Raw genomic sequence first — 18,498 nt, 5'->3', positions numbered from 1 at the left:
CTTGGGGGTAGCTCGTACGGTTGTTCCACATCTCCATATCCTCCACTCATTTCGCATTCGACTCCATTGTTCCTATCAACATTAGTATTCTCTGAAAACATACTATCATTATTATTAGAACGGTTTACCTCAGGAATCGAAGACGGATTTGATCCTTGGTCAATGTCACCTTGCGCCTCGTTCTATACTATGGGACTCGATGGCCCGGTGGTGCCGTTAACTTCTTCTGTTGGACCAACTTCTAAGACAGGGCTTGGCTGTGACTCTCCCCCTGAGTGTATTTCCCTTGGACCAGTGTTGGGTATGGGTGTAGGCAGCCAATTTAGTAGGTCAATGTTCGGATGATTATCTGAAGGTTGTGTCTCCCCCTGGCTACTAGATTGGCTGTAGAAGTACTCGTCCTCCACAAAGTCGCAATTCATGGTAGTATGTACGTGTCGAGTGGTTGGATCATAACATCTATAGCCTTTCTGATTCTTCCCGTAACCAAGGAAGACACATTTGAGGGCACGAGGGGAAAATTTGGTACATTCATGCTTAGGGATATGAACAACGACTGTACACCCGAACACCCTCGGTTCTAGAGACAAGGAGGATGGGAGCTCGTAATGTTTTGAAAAGACATCTAAGGGAGATTTGAATTCTAGAATCCCAGTTGGTAAGCGGTTCATCAGGTAAACTGCAGTACCCACGGCTTCGGGCCAGAATGATTTGGGTATTTTGGATTCAAGTAGAAGGGCCCGGGTTACTTCGAGGATATATCAATTTTTCCTTTCGGCGACCCCGTTTTGTTCTGGAGTATAAGCACAAGATGTTTGATGAACTATTCCATTTTTCCGAAAAAAGTCTTGCATTTTTGTGTTGACAAATCCCCCCCCGGTTATCTGACCTAAGGATTTGAATCTTTTGGTGATACTGGGTTTGGATTAGGGTATAAAATTCAGTGAATTTGTCAAAAATATCAGACTTATGTTTCAAAAAATATATCCAAGTCATGCGAGAATAATCATCAATGAATAGCACAAAATAATGATAACCTTATCCCCCAATAACAGGAGCAGGGCCCCAAACATCAGAATGGATTAAAGCAAAAGGTGTTTTCATTCTCGTATTGTTCAACTTAAAGGTGTGTCTGTGGCTTTTGGCTAACAAACAAGTTTCACAATGAAAAGAATGCATAGAGGTAACTAACTTAGGATAAAGCATGCGAAGATATCCCATGGATGGGTGTCCTAACCGACGATGCCAAAGCTAAGCCTACCTGTCAGTCGGTCCGTGAGTCAGCATTGCAGCACTCTGTTGGGCTATCTCGTCTACATAGTACAGTCCATTGCACTCAGTGCCACGCCCAACTATCGTCCCCGTCTTGATATCCTGTAATATACAAAATTGAGGCTGCATCAGTAATTTGCAATTGAGCTCCTTAGTCACATGACTTATGGATAGAAGTTTATGCGATAATGATGGGACAAAAAGACAGTTAGATAGGCGTAAAGTGGGCGAAATATTGATTGTTCCGGCCCCTTGGACTCTAGCTAGGTCCCCACTGGCTGTTTGGACATAGGATTTATTGGATTTGGAGATGGCTAAAAAATTGGATGCATCAAACGACATTGTGTCTGTTGCCCCGCAATCAAAAATCCAATGGGTATCTTTTGGGCCTGTTTGGGACTTTGAGGAACATGCTAAAGCATCGAATGAATTTTTGCATGGTATAGAGGGTAGGAATTTCAAAGGTTTGAGAGTTTGGGGTGCAATTTGTAGGGTTTTTGCTGGGTTGGGGTCGAAATGACATTTCTGGTTTTTCTGGGGGTAAAAATCGGGTGTTTATGGGTTTTGGGGTAGGTACGTAATGTATAGGAGGTAGGGGTGACATTTGAGAGACTTTCTGGGCTCAGGGTTCTTTTTGGAAATTTTGGAAACTTGGGGGTTTTGGGCCGGATTGTTGGAAATAGGAGGGGTTTGTTTTCTAGAGGGGTTTAAGGCAGTTTTCATCCCCAAATCGGGAACCCTAATTTTCATCCCCAAATTGGGAACCCTAGCCGTCCCCAACTCATGAACCCTAGCCGTCGAGTTCTCTCCAGTGTGAACCCTAGCCACCGGTGTTCGTCTATCGCCGGTGATGGCTTCCCCCGTGACTGTACCTTCTGTCCAGACTTGTGCAATGGATGCCGAGGCCACGGCCTTCTCCTTCGCTGCCGCCATGTTGTTGTCTCCTACATTCACCACGGTTGAGCTGATGTCGCCCGTCGACAGAGGTCTCCAAACCGAACCGGCCCGGACGAACCGGAACCGGAACCGTCGGCGGCGGTTCGAACCGGGACCGGAACCGCCCGAACCGCCGGGCCGGTTCAGGTTCACAAAAATTGAAGAACCGTAACCGGCGGTTCCGAACCGCCGGTCTCGCCGGAACCGCCGGCGGTTCCCGACACCTCCCGACACCTTTTCAGGCCTACTTCCTAGCCTTTTCAGAAACCGCTCCCCCAGCCGCCGGTTTGGTCAGAAACCGTTGACGGAAACCGCCGGTTTCGGCCGAAAAACCGCCGGTTCCGGCGGTAAACCGGCGGTTCCGGCGGAAAACCGGCGGTTCCAACGGTAATTTCAAAATTTTGAATTTTTAAAATCGACGAAAACCGGCGGTTCCGGCGGAAAACCGGTGGTTCGGCCGTTTTTTCAAAATTTTTTTTTTTAATCACAATTTTCCCCTATAAATACCCACCCTCCTCTTCATTTCTACTCACCCCATTCTTGTGTTAATAAGAATTTCTCTCTCAATCTCAATTTCTCTATTCTCCATCCTCATTCTCTCAAGTTGTTTACGTTATTTGCGCTCATACGTTACTCTCACGTTGTTCACGTTATCATCTTCACGACTTTCAATTTCCATAAATATTTATATCATGTCTTCATCTCGTCGTGGTGATGATCGGGGCAAGGGAATTGCCCAAGATCAAAGTCAAATTGATACTCGTCGTCGACGTGCCCCTTCAAGAGCACAAGTTGCGGAGGAGGTGGGAAGGCTAGCCGCTCTTCGAGCTCAAGTAAGTTATAAGGTGTTTTAATTTTTTGTTAATTCATTTTTATTAAATTCATAATTTCATTTTTTATGTGTTTTATTTTTGTGTTAGTATTTTTACTTAGTTGTATAATTTTCGTAGGAGGAAGAAGATCGAAATGCGGCCTTGTTACTTGCCCTCGGCGACGACGACCCACAAGGGGGGCATGCACATTCGGCTTCGCGTTTCGAGTACGATGTGAATCTATCGTCGGACGAAGGTGATGATGGATCGCATCAATTCCCCCCTTCTAGCACCGGGCAAGTTGGCGACAATGATGAGGAGGAGGCTGATCCTCATCCTTCCGCAGGACGACAAAAAGAAAAAGATGCCTCCCAAGTTGAAATCCGAGATTTTCACCAAACATTTCAAGAAGGTCCCGGTGTTAATTCCAAATCCTAATGATCCGACCACTACCATGGAGACGGGTGAGTTCAAAGCATATTGCAACTATTGCGATAAAGTCTATCCATTTGTTATCGGTGGGGGATATGGTACTCTCCATCGCCATTTGAAGTTAAAACACCCCGTGGAATATGGGCATACTAAGTCCCAAAGCCAAATAAACTTCCCCGCCGTCTCATCGTCTCAAACAGGTACGCCGCTATTTAAATATGATCCAAAAAATGTTACCGATAGTATGGTGAGATGGGCGGCAATGAAACATTTGCCGTTCAATTTTTTTAATGACGAAAAATATGAAGTTACTATGCAAACCGCTTTTAATGTTGCTACAAAGAGAATTCCCCCCTCTACTGCTCAAAGATCTAACAACCGTCAGTTTTTTGACAAAAAACGAGAGGTTGGAAAATTCCTCTCCACCTTGGGGCACAAAGTTAATATTTGCTCCGATGTGTGGACGGATTCTCTCCAACGAAATTCTTACATGGGAATTTCATGTCATTTTATAGACAATAGTTGGTCTTTAAATAAACGTTTAATTGGTTTTAGACAATTTCCTTCCCCACACACCGCACAAGCAATTGCATCTTTAATTATTCAAGTTTTGAATGAGTATGAGTTATGCAACAAGATATTTTCGGTTGGTTTTGATAACGCAACCGCTAACACCGCAAGTATATCCGATTTAATTGCGGCTTGCTCCCCGGCGGTAAGTGGTAAGTATTTTCACCAACGATGTATTTGTCATATTTTAAACTTATGTGTACAAGATGCTTTGTCTTTATGGCAAAGACATATTCAACCTATTACTACAGCTGTATCTTTGATCCACTGGAAGCCTCAAATTGGCAAGGCGTGGAAGAAGTATTGCCACACGAAGAAAATAAGGTACACAACTTTTACTTTAGACGTGTCTACTAGATGGAACTCTACATATGATATGTTACATTCTACATTGGAGCATATAGAATATTTAGTTGATTTTTATAGAACTTACCTTGTTGATGATTTATATCTAACATCTTCTTGTTGGGATCAAAGCATGAGCTTATTTAAATTATTCAAAGGTTTTCGAAATGCCACTGTTGAGTTATCGGGTGTGTATTATTGCACATCCGTTCGTGTTTTAGAACATTGCATGATCATATCACTTGGTTTTAAAACTGTAATGAAAAATTCCACAAACAATCTTGAGTTAATGTGTGTTTTATATTATATGGTTGAAAAATGGCTCAAGTATTTCAACGAGATCCCCACGGTTTTTTTGCTTGCCAAAGTTTTGGATCCAAAGTGGAAACTAGTTGGTACTTTCAAAAATTTAGAATTTTATTACAACAATTTGGCTTCTATTGATCTTGAACCACTCCGAGCTTTGCAAACTGACGAGGACGATGACAACTACATAAACCTAGCCCAAACATTCCAAATAAACATCCCCCACCTCCCAAGCCTCCAAAGAAGTTTTGAGTTCGACTTGCGGGCTCTCTTTCACGATTACGAAGCCAAGTACAACCGTACCCACCAAGTGAGACCTAGACCCCCCCGTCAAACACATAACTTTGGCTTCTTCCAAGTTGATGACCCCGACGCCCAATCCCAATTGGCGGACCTATACGGCTTCAGCAGCGGAGGAAGGACGGCAAATTCGACAAGTGAGTTAGACTTATATTTTGACTCACACTTTTCATTCAATGAGTAAGAAAGAGGTCCCGTTCCCCAACAAATCGACGTCCTAGATTGGTGGGGATCACACGAGAAAGATTTTCCCATCCTTGCATCAATGGCCAAGGAGATCTTTTCGGTTTCGGCTTCCACTGTCGCCGTCGAGTCCGCCTTTAGTGTTGGAGGCAACGTCTTGGACGACCGAAGAAGTAGACTCACCGGGCAAAACATGGAAGCCACCATGTTACTTGATGATTGGTGCTCCGCCGAAATTAGAGACCAAGAACCGGATTGGGACAATCAAGTAGTACAACCCGACCAAGACTACTTCCCCGACGAAGAAGAGTAGGCGCCAATTCTTCCGATCAAGCCAAATAGGTAAGCAAGGTAAGAGAACTACGTGGACTTTGATTCCAAAATGCAATTGAGCATTGAGGATACGTAGCCATCTCAACTTAAATTTCAACTTAAATTTTAAATTTAAGTTTAAATTTAAGTTGAGCTCAAGTCCTTTTCCTTTATTTCTTTTTTCTCCCCTTTGTTTCGAATATGTAATTTTGTAAATTGTAATCAAGACTTTAAGTCTTTTGTAATTTATAATTTTGAATTTGTAATTTCTCATTTTTACGTTGTAATTTATAAATTTTAAGTTGTAATTTGTAATTTTAAAGTTGTAATTTGTAATTTTGAAGTTGTAATTTGTATCAATAAAATTGCATTTGTATATCGCTTTATTCTAATTTTATTTATGCAAATATATTTACATTTTTTACTTGAATTACAAATTTACAAAAAAAATTAAACGAACCGCCGAACCGGCCCGGAACCGGATTTGCACCGACGGTTCCACGGTTCACGCGAACCGACGGTTCACGGTTCACGAACCGGAACCGCCGAACCTTGGCCGGGCCGGTTCAGGTTCCAACATTTCTCAAACCGGAACCGGCGGTTCCAAACCGTGAACCGCCGGTTCCTGAACCGTGGTGACGTCTACCCGTCGATATGTCGGCGTAGGTTGCTCGGTCCCCGATTGTGACGGCTGCTGCTGCTCGGCCACCGCCTCCGCCGATGTTCCGGTGAACACTTCTCTGTTGTCGAGCCTTCTTTATCTCATCCCACCATTCGGGAAATCCGTGGAGGTTGAAGCATGTTTCTTTCGTGTGCTTTTTACCCCCACAGTGACTACACACGAGTTTGCTTTTGTCTTCGTCTCTCCGGTAGGGTTTTGATGGCGGTGGTGGCGGTGGCTGACTCCACGCGCCCTGATTTGGGTGGGCCCGGCTTCGATCGAATGCGGCGAGGCCTACCCCGACTCCGGAGTCCTTTGTTTCTGGATTCAATAATCCTTTGTTTACGGATTCCCGTTTGACCAAGCCATAGACTTTCCTTGCGGTTGGAATCGGGTCCATATTGAGGATCTCCCGCTTGATGGTGTCGTATCGATCATCGAGGGCCCAAATGAATTGATACAGTCTGTGGCGTTGGGTGTTTTGGTTGTATTTTTCAATGGATGATGGTGTGTCCATTGGATTGGGGTCTCTGCTATCGATGGAGATCCACAAGTCTTGGAACTTTTGCCATAGGCTTTCCAGCGATAAATTCCCCTGTCTCATCCCGTACGCTTGTCTGTGCAAGTCTGAGATTTGCCAATGACAGTTTTACCCCCGCACTTTTTTTTATGAAGTAAATCTAAGTTTGAATCTCAAAACTATCATTCTATGCAATAAACCTATCATTTTATCATTTTATCATTTTACGTGATATTTGGCAAAATTCAGAAATTAAATGAGAGAAATGACAGTTTTACCCCCGCGCTTTTTTTTATGAAGTAAATCTAAGTTTGAATCTCAACCGCATGATTAGAAATATGTGTGGTCCAGATTTGGTTATAGGGTTATTACGATATTTAGGGGTTATCATATGATCACGACTATATATATATATATATATATATATATAGAGGTGTGATCAAATACAAACTCACTATAATACAAACTATACAAACTGATGTCAACGAAGTGTACAAATTCTGTCAATGAGGGCTGATGTCAACAGAGGCTGATGTCAACGGAGTGTACAAATTCTGTCAACGGGGGGCTGATGTCAACGGAGTGTACAAATTCTGTCAACGGGGGCTGATGTCAACAGGGTGTACAAATTATGTCAACGGGGGTGTACAAATTCTGATTGTTCGATGTCAATGGAGTGTACAGATTTGTAGGAAATGTTGACATTAGAAAAATCTTTTATATTAACTGTTGATTAATTGTATTAAGTGAGTAGGATTAAAGTTTGTATAGTTTGTATTATAGAGGGTTTGTAGTTTATCACACCCCTATATATATATATATATATATATATATGACTCTCTTTTATATTATTCTCTCTCTTATTTTATTTTCTTTCCACATAAACTATTTATTACGGTCTTCACAAAACAACGGCAGGAAAGAAACGCCTCATTTGTAGTGGGATAGATGGAGTACTTAATTACTTATATATATTTATAGGGCTAAAGAACTTTTAAATAAAAAGCATAACTTTACAACTAAATTTACTAATAGTATTATAATTACATATGAGTTGACTCGCTCGGATTTTAGTGTATTGTATCGGAAAATTTATTAAAAAATTAGTGTAATATAAGTACTATTTATACTCATGTGTAAATTATGAAATATATTTATAGATCAATATAATCTATGATGTATCTGTCTAGCTAAGACATACTGCCTTCAACAAACTCCAATAATCCAAGCTGTCATTTTACTAAAATGAATGCAAGTTAATCAAAATTTGTGCATTGGCTGCCTTACGCACCTATATTCAACATGAATATTAATTTATAAATGATAATGAGGCTTAAATAAGTTGTAGTTGCTCCTAAAATCAAACAACTGACATGTTGAAAGTCTTATATTTCCAAAACCTATTAATTGTTGAGTAAATATTTAGTGATTCGGGCATATTGTGATGTGGTGAGTCCAATCAATTAGAATCGGAGAAATAGAGAAAAAAAGAAGAAGAAAGAAGTGATTTATGTAATTGTAATTTGTTGGACATATATGTGCTTGCACCGTTGATTTTTTTTTTCATAAATTGACCTTAAATTTATTATAATAGAAAGTATGCTTAAATTCATTCATTAATAAAGCATAAGTAATAAGTAACCCATTAAGAAACAAAGTCTACAACTAATTGAATACAAAAGAAACCGAATAATCAAAGCCCAGAAGTAAACGGTACATTCGTGGCCGGCAGCCAAGAATTGGCGGCAATGAAATTCCCCGGCGCTAACAGTGCGGCGACGGATGCGCTGGTGATGACGTGATAACCCGCCCAATTGACCCGATTCGCGGTGGACGACCCGGGACCCGTATTGGCATACTCCGCATAATACAAGGTATTCAAACCGAAGCTCCCGCTCCACGGCATCCAACCAGCCGGGTCGATCAAGCTATCGAGCTCGGTCTTCATGAACACCGTCCGCGAGTACTCCTTCCACGGGCGGCCCAGATAGGTCCGGACGGATCCCTGAACGGGTCGGAGGTCTGGGGCGGCGGTGACCCGGGAGTTTTGTATGATGATGCCTGTGCTCTGGTTCGGGTCGGTCCGGCCCTGCGCGGTGATGGTGTTGGTCTTGTTGGGCGGGTCACGCGGGTAGATGTTGCAGTTTTGCAAGACGGCGGCGGCGTTGCCGAAGATGAAGTCGACTGTGCCGTAGATGTCGCAGTCGCGGTAGAACTGGCGTTGGGAGTGGACGTAGAGGGTGTCTTGGTAGCCTTCGAAGCTGCACTGATAAAACACAGATAGGTCCGAACCCGAACGCAGGGCCACGGCCTGGTGGTTCCCTGGCCCCGCCGTGTTCCGGAATGTGATGCCGCGGCCGATGAACCCGTCTCCCTCAACAGCTACGATTTGGTTAGTGTTTTTTTTTCAAATTAGTTAGATGAATGTTTTGCTATAAATGAGTAATTAAACAAAGTCTAAATTGATTTATTCGTGTTAGAATTTTGCATCATTTTTTATGTTCTTCTAGAAGGCGATACTAAGAGATGTCAAAGTATAAATTCAAGGTTCCAAAATAGTCTTGAAAAAGTAAATCCAAAAATATGCACCATTGAATTATTATTATTATGATCGTATCTTCGTCATCTTTCATAAGCATGACTATTTTTTTCTTAGAAGAAAAGTGAAGAATAATTAGAATAAACTCGGTGGTCATTCTGTGAACGTATTAAATTAATGGTTGAAAGTACTTTTTTATCCTCTGGTTAGTAATTAGGGTAAGTTGTAAATAAAACGTCTAGGTGAAACCAAATTGTGGTTAATCCCGTTATTTTAAAAAATACCAATTATATAGCTTTGAAATTTGTCTTAATTTTTCATGGGAAAACTCCAGCATATATGTAACTTGGCTAAATTATTAATGTAATGCGTATATATGTAAAGATTAAAGACGTGGCTAACTGTATAAACAAAATTATTTAAATAGTTAAATAATATTATGAGACAGTAGATAATTGTCAAAATTATAATATAATTGATCAATTTTAAAAGTCGTGCAATTAATTAGAGAATTTGACCAAACTTGGCAATGTTTTGTCAATTTTCTTTGGGTTGGATCGTAATACGTATTTGATATCCTCTTCTACAAGCAACTCAAAAGATAATTGTTAAATTCTTGGTGTCTTCATATTTGATATACTTTCCCTACTATCAACTCAAAAACATTAAAGGGATACTGGAGTATAATAATGGTTTTAGTCAAAATAAATTTGGTTCATGGTATTGGTATGCATGCACTTTGTCAATTAAATGACTCACCAACAGTGGCCGAGTTGAAGGTGGTGGAGCCGCCGTCGACGCTTCTACTTCCGGTGATAATAGTCCTCCCAATTCCGTCACCCAACAACATAACATTCACCAAATCCTCCCCAATTTCCACATTCTCCACGTACGTCCCCGCCTTCACATAGATCACATACCTCCCGCTCCCCGACCGCTTCCTTGCCGCATCCGCCACCGCCGCCCCCACCGTCTTAAAATTCCCCGACCCGTCCCGCGCCACAACCACATCCGCCCTCGGGCTGGACGACTGCAGCAGCCTCCTGTCGCCGGGGCGAACCCACCTCGGAAACCCTCCTCCATCACTCGCTGGCGACATAGAACCATCATCGGAACCACCACTGTTCAAAGCTAGGGCGTTGCTCAGCAACAAACTCACGTTGTTCGACATTACGGGAAAGACACTGTAATAATCTTCGATGCCGAAGTCGGAGAAGCTGGCGACGCACGTCTCCAGATTGGTGAGCGCCGCGCTCAGCCACGTCTGCATGTCGGCGGCGGTGCGCTTGGTGTTGGTGTCCACGGTCTTGTTGAGGAAACGGACGGTTTTCTCGTAGAGGCCCACGCAGTCGGCCCACGCGGCCCTCTCCTGGCGGGAGCGGCACTTGGGGCCGAGGCGGTGGAGCCCACTATGCGCGTGCGTGCAGCGGTCGAGGGCGAGCTGCGACGACAGCTTGAGGAAGTCGGGCTTTCCATGTATGGAGGAGACGTCGTATTTAGGGTTTTGTGTGAGAAAATACTCGCAGGGTTTGGGGTTTGGGGTTTGGCTGCACCATGAGGGGTGGGAGTAGCCGGAGATGGACGGCAATGGTGTTAGAAATAGGAGAAGTATTATTGTCGCCATTGCTAGTTTTTTTCTTTTTTTTTTCTTTTTTGAGTTTCGTGTGTGGGGGGGGTTCTTGTCTTGAATTGGGGGCGTTTTAAATAGGGTGGATTTGATCATGTATGTGCGTAAATACGAGGTTGATGAGTAGAATATGGTCATATGGATGTCTTTTTTGTGTTTATGGGAATATATAGAATAGTCATGGATCATGTTTTTGGGTTGTTCAGTTTGCAAGATTGAATCCCGGGATTAAATATATAGTGTGTTTGGATCATGATATTCAATCCCACAACTTAAATATCTTAGTCGTAGATGGATAATCATAGAATAATTAGTCATAGCTAACCGACTAAAATAATCTCATAACTCAATCCTAGATTATATTGTGGTACTATTTTATCTAGGAAACCAAACACCATCTTGGAGTATTATCCTATTCAAATTAACTCATCCCTACGTGATTATCCCTCTCACTTTGACGTTCCGAAAAAATATAAAATTAAGTAGATGAAAAAAGTTAATAGAATAGGGATCTTACTTCATTCTATAACTAAATGTGAGGGTAATAGGATAGTGATAGTTTGAGGTTCATTTATTAAAAAATTTAAAAGATAAATGAGTTGTGTAGGATGGACTAAAAAAATATATATGAGGCATGTAATTGTAGGTAGAGGGAGTGCGTAGTCTTTACTTGATAGTGGACTTTGGAAAAATTGGGTTAGGCATGTAACACGTACACGAATATCTCTAAGTGGCTATATAAGATTTTAATTAGATTATTATGGTGCATGTATTATGAGTTAAGTTTGATGTGGATTGAGTTTTAAAGCATGGACGTTGCTACTCCTATACAATAGGAATAGGCGATGGGAGGCCGGTTTGTTTTTTAAATAACTATACATGTGTACGTTTGCGTTGATCTTGAATTTTTCTGAGGCATGCACTTGTCGAATTGAATTCTAAAATGAGGATCCTAATAATTTTTATATTTTTTCAGAATTTTTTTTAACAATTATTGATTAGTGGTCTAATTTAATTTCATGAGAAAAAAAAAGAAGATATTCTATGATAATCATCTCCCAATTATATATATATACCTATATATATATATAGATTTACTTAATAATTTAAATACTATTCGTGCGAAATTTATTAATCATAGATAAGAGACTAGGCAATGTTAACTATATAACTTAAAAGGTTAAATTATTTACATAAAAATGTTGGATTGCTAGTGTGAGTGATATTTAAATCCAGGAAAACAATACTTTAATAGTATGCTTAATAGACTTAGTTAGTGGAGATACATAATAGTATGTCTCTATATTGCGTATATAATGTGTTAATATATGTCATTATTTCGACCATTTTTTCGATTTTTTCAAACTACTTTTTGACTGATTACTCAAAAAAATATCGACGACTTTGGAGTTTAAATTGTAGGTATCCTTCATCCTTGGTAAAGATTTTTTTATTTTTTCAGTGTTTAGTAGGAGCGACATATTAATAGTTGGTAGTATAAGTTAAAATTGTGAGGTTTCTGTCTACATAGAAAACCATAGTAAATAACATTAGTTAATACTAGAACATCTTTCATCCTTTTAACTAAAGAAAATATTATTATAATTAAAAAAGAAAATAATATTAAACGACAAATGACATTAAAAAAAGAACCACTCATTACTAGAAGACATATATAATTACGAAAAAAGAAATCATGTAAGAGTATAATAAAAAAGACATAACAAGTCTCTTACGTAAAGGTAATTCTATTACTAAAATTTCGTTATGTTCGTTTCACACCTATTCAATGTAGTTTATTCTCATTACTTAACTCATGGAATACTATTGTTTAATGAAAAGTTATACTAATACTGTATTGGTTGCTAACCAGTGAGTCAATGACCATCGAGACTCAGTTTGGAACGTAGCTGAATTAATTAAATGTGTAGAGCAACTTAATATTCTCCTTAATAGACCAGAATATTAAATTAGTTTAGGCAATTCAAGAAAATTCTGAAACATTTGTTTCGCATTCGCACGGCACCTTAGGCTTCGTAAATTTCTCATTTGTTGACCTTAATGGGCATTAATCTAGATAACCATGATGCCACTCCCATCGTAAGTTAGTAATTTTGTTTCTTTCTCTGAGAATTTAGTATACTTTTCATTAACAAAAACCGTCTTATTTTTTATTTTATTTTAATCCATTCATCAAAATTGATCTCATTTTTTATGGAAATTTTTGTTACCATTTTTTCTGTTTTTTTCTTCCAATTATCCATAATTTTCTTTTATTTTCCTCATACATTACCATTAGACATTAAAATTCATGTCGTTCACAAATGCGACTATTTTTTGTAGATTGAAAATTTAGGCCTTAATATAATGTTACATATTTTAGTGTTGTTCGTATCGGTTGTAAGACAGGAGACGTGAAGTTTACTGACCAATAGAGTTATCTCTATTGTTAGGCTAGTCGAAAGGAATTCTCTTGTTTAGCTTGTAATATTATACTTTCATTGAGGGCAATTGAGTGGTGGCCCCCTATAAATATATTCTATGTCCACGAAATAATGTTCACATTGCTTTTTTCTATTTTTGGTAAGTGAATCTCACTTTTACGCTAACTCATTGCACTCACATTTTTATTATAAAACTAATAGTACTAGTATATAAAAGTGATACTCGTATTACACTAACTTTTTTATCATTTTTTTTATATTTCTTAAAATCTGCAACAAATCAAAACAAAGTGTGATTTAAAAATTGTAAATGGATGAAGTAGCTTGTAAAATAAGCCAAGCATGAGTGCATGACCAATGATGAGGTTGGGAGCTAATTTAGAGTGGTGATGACCAAGACAAAAACTAAATGCGACCAATATGATCATGGAATGATAGTTCAGATCAGTATTGGCATAGGAAATGTACCCACGACCATCACTAACTACATCGATTGTGTAATTTATAGAGATTGAATTTATAGATCAAACTGACTCTATTTTATTAATAGATTACTCTTTTAGAATGAGTTTTTTTATTTGATTTATAATATATTTCTAGCGTTTGATGAGTTTTTTCTGTTATAAATTGACATTATACAGTTTCTGTTATTTCAAATACATTTCTGAAAATAATGAAATTCTGAAAATATGACTCACCGCATGCCCTCGTTAAAGATGGACAATTCTGAAAATAATGAAATTCTTAGTCATAGTGATCATTGAATGCAATATTTAAGTGCGTCAATTAGTCAGTAATATTGATATCTTGGAATTCTTTTACTTCTAGATTATCTTCCCTGGTTTGATATTTCTATCTAACTATCTTGTTCTTATTTTTTTCCTTTAAATTCAATTTGTTTTTAATTAATTATAAAACTCATCTGTTAAATTTATTCATCAATATAATACTACTACTATAAATTAACTGACATTGGATGAATTAATGTACGTGGATGTGATGTTCTTGATTGTATTATGTACTGGAGTAATAGTTACTTGTAGAGTTGCGGTATAGTTTCAAATTAAATAAAAATATCGATCACTGCTCCATCAGCCCTGAGCTCATACATTTAGATTACTTTATCAACATCTAACAATTAATTAACAATCTAACCTCAATAAACTAACCCTAAGGGTTCGTTTGATAAGAAAGGTGAGATATAAAAAAATATGTGAATTAAGATAAGTAATTTGGGCTTTGTGTCAACATATGGCAAATAAATTTTTTACATTGCTATTTAGTAGGTGAGATATTAATAAAACTTGTGTATTAGATAACACATGAAATAACATAATTGCCCTTCTTTAAAAATGTGTCGTAGGAATTTGCCTAAGAGCATCAGCAGTGGCGGACGTCACCGCGGAATTCCCACCGGCGTGCGAGAATTCCGTGGCGGACGTCTGTCATTGTGCGTGGCATGCACGGATAGGAATTCCGTCGAGGAATTCGCAGTTCCGTGGCGTTCCGCAGGGAATTCCGTGCGGACGTCCGCCATTGCGTTGACTCCCACGGACGTCCGCGCGGAATTCCCGTTTATTGAATTAAATGTTTTTTATTGTGTGAAGTCCGTCTGGAATTCCGCGGAGAATTCCGCCACTGTGCAGTTGGAAGTCCGTATGACGTGGCAGTGCAGTGGGAAGTCCGTATGACGTGGCAGTGCAGTGGGAAGTCCGTATGACGTGGCATGAGATGTTTTTGAGAATTTCGCGGAGAATTCCGCCGGGAGCTCCGCGCCACTGCTGATGCTCTAAGGCCATCCACAATAGGAATAGCCCAGCAATAGCCCAGCCATAGCCCAGCCACTGCCACATCATCAGCACTAAAAATCCTCCTGCCACATCATCAAAACAAGCAAATAGCCCAGCAATAGCCCAGCCATAGCCCAGCCACATACTATCCACATCATTATTAACAAATATATACAAAATGAAATAATTAAAAATCACACAATATACGGAATTAAATTTACGACACAAAAACGAGAAAATTCACTAATATTAATAAAATATAAAAAGTACATTAATTAAAAAAATTACATAATTAAAAAAAACTAATGGCGGTCAATCCTCCGTGCCCATAACTCTTCAATTAAATCCTTTTGGAGTCGAATATGAGCCGCCGTTTGGCGCATGTCGGCGTGTGCTTGTAAGAGGCCGGCTTCATCGTGAGGTACCCCACTCCGTACGTTGGGGGCGGCCACGCCGTGGCTTGGACCGGCTTCATTATCGTCGTTGACCCAATTGGTCAGTTCGCCACCTTCATCTTCGACAATCATGTTGTGCATGATAATACATGCGTACATGATATCAGCAATGCATTGGACATCCCACAAACGCGTTGGACCCTTAATTGCCGCCCATCGAGACTGGAGCACACCAAATGCGCGCTCCACGTCCTTGCGCGCCGACTCCTGCCGTGCCGCAAAGTACGCCTTCTTCGCATCTCCTGGGCATCGGATCGTCTTCACAAAGACGGGCCACCTAGGGTATATCCCATCCGCCAAGTAGTAGCCCATATCATGTTGGTTGCCGTTGGCGACAAAACTGATGACCGGACCGACGCCCTGACACTGCTCGTTGAAAAGTGGCGACGAGTTGAGGACGTTGAGGTCGTTGTTCGAACCAGCTATCCCAAAATACGCGTGCCAAATCCAAAGCCGGTAATCAGCTACGGCCTCCAGGATCATCGTGGGATTCTTTCCCTTGTAGCCGGACGTGTAGAACCCCTTCCAGGCTGCGGGACAGTTCTTCCAGTCCCAATGCATACAATCTATGCTGCCTAACATACCCGGGAACCCATGCTGACTCCCGTGCATCCGCAACAGATCTTGGCAGTCTTCGGGGGTAGGCTTTCGCAGATACTGATCACCGAATACTTCTATCACTCCCAGACAGAAATTCTTCAGAGATTGCAAGGCAGTCGTCTCACCGATGTGGAGATACTCGTCCCACATGTCTGCCGCGCCTCCGTAGGCCAACTGCCGGATTGCCGCAGTGCACTTTTGAATAGGTGTGTGGCCGGGTCTGCCAAACGCATCGTGTCTGAAGCGGAAATACAGATATCGAGACTCCAAAGCGTTGACAATACGCATAAACGGGTTCCTGGTCATCCTAAAACGACGCCTGAAAAGGTTGGCGTTGAACCGAGGCTCCTGTGCGAAGTAGTCTTCGTATAGGCGCTGATGTGCAGCTACGTGATCCCGATCAATCACACTGCGGCGGTGGACCACTGGGGGAGGTCGAGGTATCGCCGGCTGCAAGGCCCTTTCCATCCATTGGTTTATCGCGTTGGTCGTATAGGCGTCCAACGCCTCGGCCATTCGACGTTCGTACTCCTCAGCATCCCCTCCGCTACCACCACTACTACCACCAGCATTACTCATTTTGCGTTGTTGATCTTGAACAGAAATTAAGATAGAGAGAGTACTCGTTAAAACAAGTGGTGCGAATGAAAATGACGAACAAAGCGGGTATATATAGTGTTTCGAAAAAAAAAATTTATTTTTTCGCGCTGGGCGATCCGGGTGCTGCAATAGCGCCGAACGGACCGCCCAGCCGACCGCCCAGCGCCACATAACCGCCCAGCGCTGCGCGGTTTCTCTCTCCACTCAGCCGCTGGGCGGCTGTAATAGACCGCCCAGCGAACCGCCCAGCGCCGGCGCTCGGCTGGGCGGTCGCTGGGCGCCTATTGTGGATGGTCTAAAGAAACAAAGCAAACCTCAATTTGAATCCAAAATCATTTTAAGAGCAATTTGTTTGGAAAATCAAATATGCTCATATAAGAGCATCTCCAATAACCGGCGTCACCACCGCGACGCCGATTTTTCACCGACGCCGGTTTGACGCCGAACCATTGGAACCGGCGTCGGTGAAATCGGCGTCAAAATCGGCGTCGCCATGCCGATTCCCGCGCTGACGCCGGTTCCGACGCCGATCCTCACGGGCGCCATTGTGCGTCCCGGATCGGCGCCAAACCGGCGTCGGATTTAAATTTTTTTTTTGTTTTTCGAAAACACTATATATACGCGCGTCAGACGGAGGCTCATATTCGACTGCAAAAGGATTTAGTTGAAGAGTTGTGGGCGCGGAGGATTGCAAGGCGTTAGTTTTTATGCAAATTTATGTAATTTTTTAAATGTAATTTTTTTAATTATTGTACTTTTTTTTAAAATTAATGTACTTTTTAAATTTTAATATTATTATTCGAATTTTCCGTATTTGTCTCGTAAATTAAATTCCGTATGTTGATACGAGTGTAAATTAAATTATATAATTGTTATTAGTGATGTGGATAGGTAGTGTGAAGGCTATGTGAGGGCTATTTGATGTCCAGTTGATATGGCAAGCTGATATGACAGGAGAATTGTAGTGCTGATGATGTGGCAGTGTGAAGGCTATTTGAGGGCTATTTGATGTCCTAACCTATTGGAGATGCTCTAACCATAGTATCATCACTACTTTCGAGAATCAAAGAAGCATTTGGACCATTTGAATGAAGAAAATCAAAGTGAGAAATTGGTATACATCAAAATCATCACTGCCATATCTTTCATTAACAAGAAATTGAAGAAGAAAAGTACTAATTGTCACAGAATCAAAGAGAAACATCAGTTGAACCAATTAAACAGATGTCGAAGAGAAAAATCTATCAACATACAAGAACATCTTTGCCCAGATTTTTTTCATCATCAAGAAAAAGAAACAAAGAAACCCTCAATTCAGATTTTAGAACCATATTCGTCCAATCGTAGAATCCATGGGAGAAACCCATCCCACATTCGAACCAACATCGGAGTGAATCGCACCCCATAGTCGACGTGCCTCGAAGAATTTGCCAGCCACAGTAGAAACCCAAGCCATTAATCGACGTCGGCCAGCGATGTTTCGATGGCGTTGATGGACGCCACACCTCGGTATTTCTCTCCCTTTGTCTCTCTCTCGCTTGCTGATGATGGCATCGCCGGTGGGCGACGTCCGTCAAATTCTTCTTCTCTATATGTCTCTCTCTCTCACGGCAAGTCCCAAAAATCGGGACTCTAGCACCTTCGTCCTCGCCGACGTTCCTCACCCTAAATCCGGTTTGGCCTCCCTATTTCTGCCTCTTTTGCTCCTCCGACCGCAACCCCTCACAGCCATTGTCCCACGCAGCTCCATCATCGGCTTGGGTTCGCCATCGATGGTTATTTTCCGGTGGTCTG

At 41.1% G+C, this 18,498-nt stretch overlaps 1 protein-coding gene across 1 annotated transcript; it reads right to left on the bottom strand.

Moving 5' to 3' along the window:
- Positions 1-8,230: 8,230 nt before the first annotated feature.
- Positions 8,231-10,911, bottom strand: LOC121800996 (pectinesterase 2-like). Its single transcript, XM_042200475.1, has 2 exons — positions 9,948-10,911; positions 8,231-9,031 (listed from the first exon to the last, which is right to left on the bottom strand). The coding sequence occupies exons 1-2, from the start codon at positions 10,909-10,911 to the stop codon at positions 8,343-8,345; spliced, it is 1,653 nt and encodes a 550-aa protein (XP_042056409.1). The 3' UTR covers positions 8,231-8,342.
- Between the last annotated feature and the right edge of the window lie 7,587 nt (positions 10,912-18,498).

The sequence above is a fragment of the Salvia splendens genome, chromosome 4 (assembly GCF_004379255.2).
Source record: "Salvia splendens isolate huo1 chromosome 4, SspV2, whole genome shotgun sequence".
NCBI lineage: Eukaryota > Viridiplantae > Streptophyta > Magnoliopsida > Lamiales > Lamiaceae > Salvia > Salvia splendens.
The sequence above is the reverse complement of the archived record's forward strand: the minus strand, read 5'-3'. Positions and strand labels throughout refer to the sequence as shown.

Excerpts from the sequence above, each read along its gene's own strand:
- LOC121800996 (XM_042200475.1), bottom strand. The coding sequence starts at position 10,911 with ATGATCAAATCCACCCTATTTAAAACGCCCCCAATTCAAGACAAGAAC. Across the intron at positions 9,032-9,947 it reads CTTCAACTCGGCCACTGTTG|CTGTTGAGGGAGACGGGTTC; the intron begins GTGAGTCATTTA and ends ACCAAATCGTAG.